The sequence below is a fragment of the Otolemur garnettii genome, unplaced genomic scaffold, assembly GCF_000181295.1.
Source record: "Otolemur garnettii isolate 467f Iridium unplaced genomic scaffold, OtoGar3 scaffold00047, whole genome shotgun sequence".
Taxonomy (NCBI): Eukaryota; Metazoa; Chordata; class Mammalia; order Primates; family Galagidae; genus Otolemur; species Otolemur garnettii.
Window position 1 is genome coordinate 6227176 of NW_003852442.1, and position 2970 is coordinate 6230145.

A 2970-nucleotide genomic window follows, 5' to 3' on the forward strand; every position below is an offset into this window, starting at 1 on the left:
TTTTTTTTTTTTTTTTAATTTCTTCTAGCATAACTGTGTACATTATGGGATACAGTGTGCTGTTAGCCCATATCCCAAAACCAGAGATGTTGGCGTGGATGTGGAGGGTACCTTATAATCATTAAAACTACAGAAGATTAGCAGTCTGTCATGTCAAAGCAAGATTTTAACCTTGTAGGGGTTTTTTTTTTTTTTTTTTTTGGTGTCTTCTTACTAACGATGTGAAGCTGATAAGGAAATAGTGTCAAGCTGGGACCTACTATACTAATACAAAATATCCTGATACAAAAATATTCTTCTTAGCAAAGTATCTCAAGAATGGAAGAAAAAGTATCCAGTGTACTCAGCCCTACTATGAAACCAATTTATAGCTTTCTTATGAAAGCTGTAACCCAATTATAGCCCAAGAAGAAAGGGAGAGGGAGGGGAGGGGAGGAGGAGGATGGGTGGAGGGAGGGTAACTGGTGGGACCACACCTATGGTGCATCTTACAAGGGTACATATGAAATTGACTAGGTGTAGAATATAAAAGTCTTAACACAATAACTAAGAAAATGCTGTGAAGGCTATGTTGACCAGTTTGATGAAAGCATTTCAGATTGTGTGTAAAACCAGCACATTGTACCCCATGATTGCATTAATGTACACAGCTATGGTTTAATAATAATAAAAATAATGAAGAACAGGGTAAGACAATTAAAAAAAATGAGTAAGGATGAGATAAAACATCACCCCGAATTGTGCTGCTTTTTTCTATTTTTGCTTTGTTTTCAGTCTATTGCAAAGAAATTGCCCTTGTCTTTGTTCTTTGTAATTATTATTTACCTGTTAACCCAACTGAAGCCACCCAAAGTTTGGGTCTGTTAGAGATTCAACTTTGCACCCCAAATGTCTTCAAACATTATTATTATTATTATTATTTTTATTGAATGGTAATTATGTACATTAATGCACTTCTGGGGTACAGTGTGGGGTTTTCACACACAATCCGAAACACTTCCTGTCTTCAAACATTAAATGACTTTGCATGCTGATATATTTTTAAGCTAAAGACAGGTTCAATTTCTCTGTCTATACATGAAAAAGTTTAAATATAGACTGTCCTTACACTGCCAGACACATGCGAACATGTAACCGATGACAAAAAGTGAAGTCCCAGTCACCAATAGCTCTGTCCTCTGCTAAATATTTAATAGGATTATAGTCATCTTTTAAATATATTTGAATCGAGTTACTCAATATTGGTAAATAAAACAGTGTACTCTCTCGATCCATAAGTTCTGTCTGTCCTATATCATTCCTAATACCAGATATTCATGTAACCCCCTGAGATCCCTCTGAAGAACATTCTACAGATCTAAGCCCACCTAACAAAAGATATACAATCTAGAAAATTTTAACATTAATAAGTATTTTCTGTTAAAAAAAAAAAGTCCCAACCACATGACTCTTTTAAATATCAAGCTGTCCCGGAGAATTAAAAGGTCACTCAATTCCATGCCACGGTGCTGTCACCAAGGACAGTCTCCTGGAGGAGTTTGGGAGTGAACACGGTCCAGCACCTCCCCACTCCTGGTACGCTTAGAATTTTGCGAGGTGGAGAATCCCTGTTACCTTTCACCCGGCGTTTGCTGTGCTTCCTAGCTTTTAATCTAGATGGGAGGCTGGAGGTCTGGTCCAGGAGCAAGGTCATCACCAGGATGCAAATTACAAGTCCCTGCTTTGCCATGGCTCTCGGGTGAGCCAGCAGGGCCACTTTGTCAGCTCCTGTTTAGCAGCTAGGGAGCAGGCAGACTGCTGGGCCACATCTTGCCTTGGAACGCCCAGGGCCGGCTTTATAAAAGTGAGCTTCCCAGGTTGGCTGGAGCCCTGCTGACGAAGTGCTCGAGAGCCTCTTCTGGCCCCAGCATAAGGCGGCTCCTTGTTCTCAGGGCCTCCTGTTAGGCTTTTCATTTATTTTATTTTTGCTGCATTTTCTAGTGATCTGCCTTTTCCAAGTATAGCAGAGTTAACTGAGGATTTTGCCTGCCTCTTTCTCTCTCTCTGTCTCTCTCTCATTTGAACTCTGGGAAGCTGAGGGTCTCTAGGAAGACCGTGTATTTAATTCTTTCACTTGGAGCTCTAAAATTCACTAAATGTTCTAGAAAATGGGTTCAATTTGGTTGTAAGGGGGAAAAAAAGACTGCACAGGAAAGTTATTTGTGTGTGTGTGTGTGTGTGGCTATGATGTCACAGCATCATCATTCTCTTACAGTGCCATCTACACAGCTCAAGTGGGAATGATTTGCTCAATGGGACTTATGGGGATGGCTGAAATGGATATTCTGTGACAAAATATTAATATAAGGTCTCCCTCTATTAGGGCTTTGGGGGCTCATCAAGAATTCCATTCTTGGGAAAACACACCTTAGAGAGAAAAGAAATTTTTTTTTGAGACAGAGTCTTACTATGTTACCCTCAGTAGAGTGCTGTGGCATCACAGCTCACAGCAACCTCCAACTCTTGAGCTTAAGTGATTCTCCTGCCTCAGCCTCCCGAGTAGCTGGGACTACAGGCACCTGCCACAGTGCCACAGCTATTTCTTGTTGTAGTTTGGCTGGGGTTGGGTTCCAATCCTCCACCCTTGGTACATGGGGCTGGCACCCTACATTGAGCCACAGGCACCACCCCAGAAAAGAAAATTTTAAAAGGGGAATTATTTCCATAAGAAAGAATGTCATGTATCAATGATAGGTATTTTTCAGATCCCCACTATTTTTTTTTAAACCCATCACATAACACTTGTAGATGAATTATCTAAATAACTGAGAAATAAAAGACTTGGTGTAATTCTTCATACCCTAACCATTGGTTTTAAGGACCGGTGTATTTGAGATCAGGTAAACTTTTGCATAAAAGCAATGGACTACTATCCAGGCATCATCGAGAGGGAGGGAGTTAGACCCAGGGAGAGGCGTCTGTGTGATCCAC

The 2970-nt window shown here is 40.5% G+C and overlaps 1 protein-coding gene across 1 annotated transcript in view; it reads right to left on the reverse strand.

The window, feature by feature from the left end:
* The window catches only part of CLEC3A (C-type lectin domain family 3 member A), an 8960-nt gene extending 7147 nt beyond the window's left edge, over positions 1-1813 (reverse strand). The window contains exon 1 of the mRNA XM_003791425.1: positions 1615-1813. Coding sequence (XP_003791473.1) covers positions 1615-1729 — 115 coding nt within the window. The 5' untranslated portion in view covers positions 1730-1813. The remainder of the gene's footprint in view (positions 1-1614) is intronic.
* Between the last annotated feature and the right edge of the window lie 1157 nt (positions 1814-2970).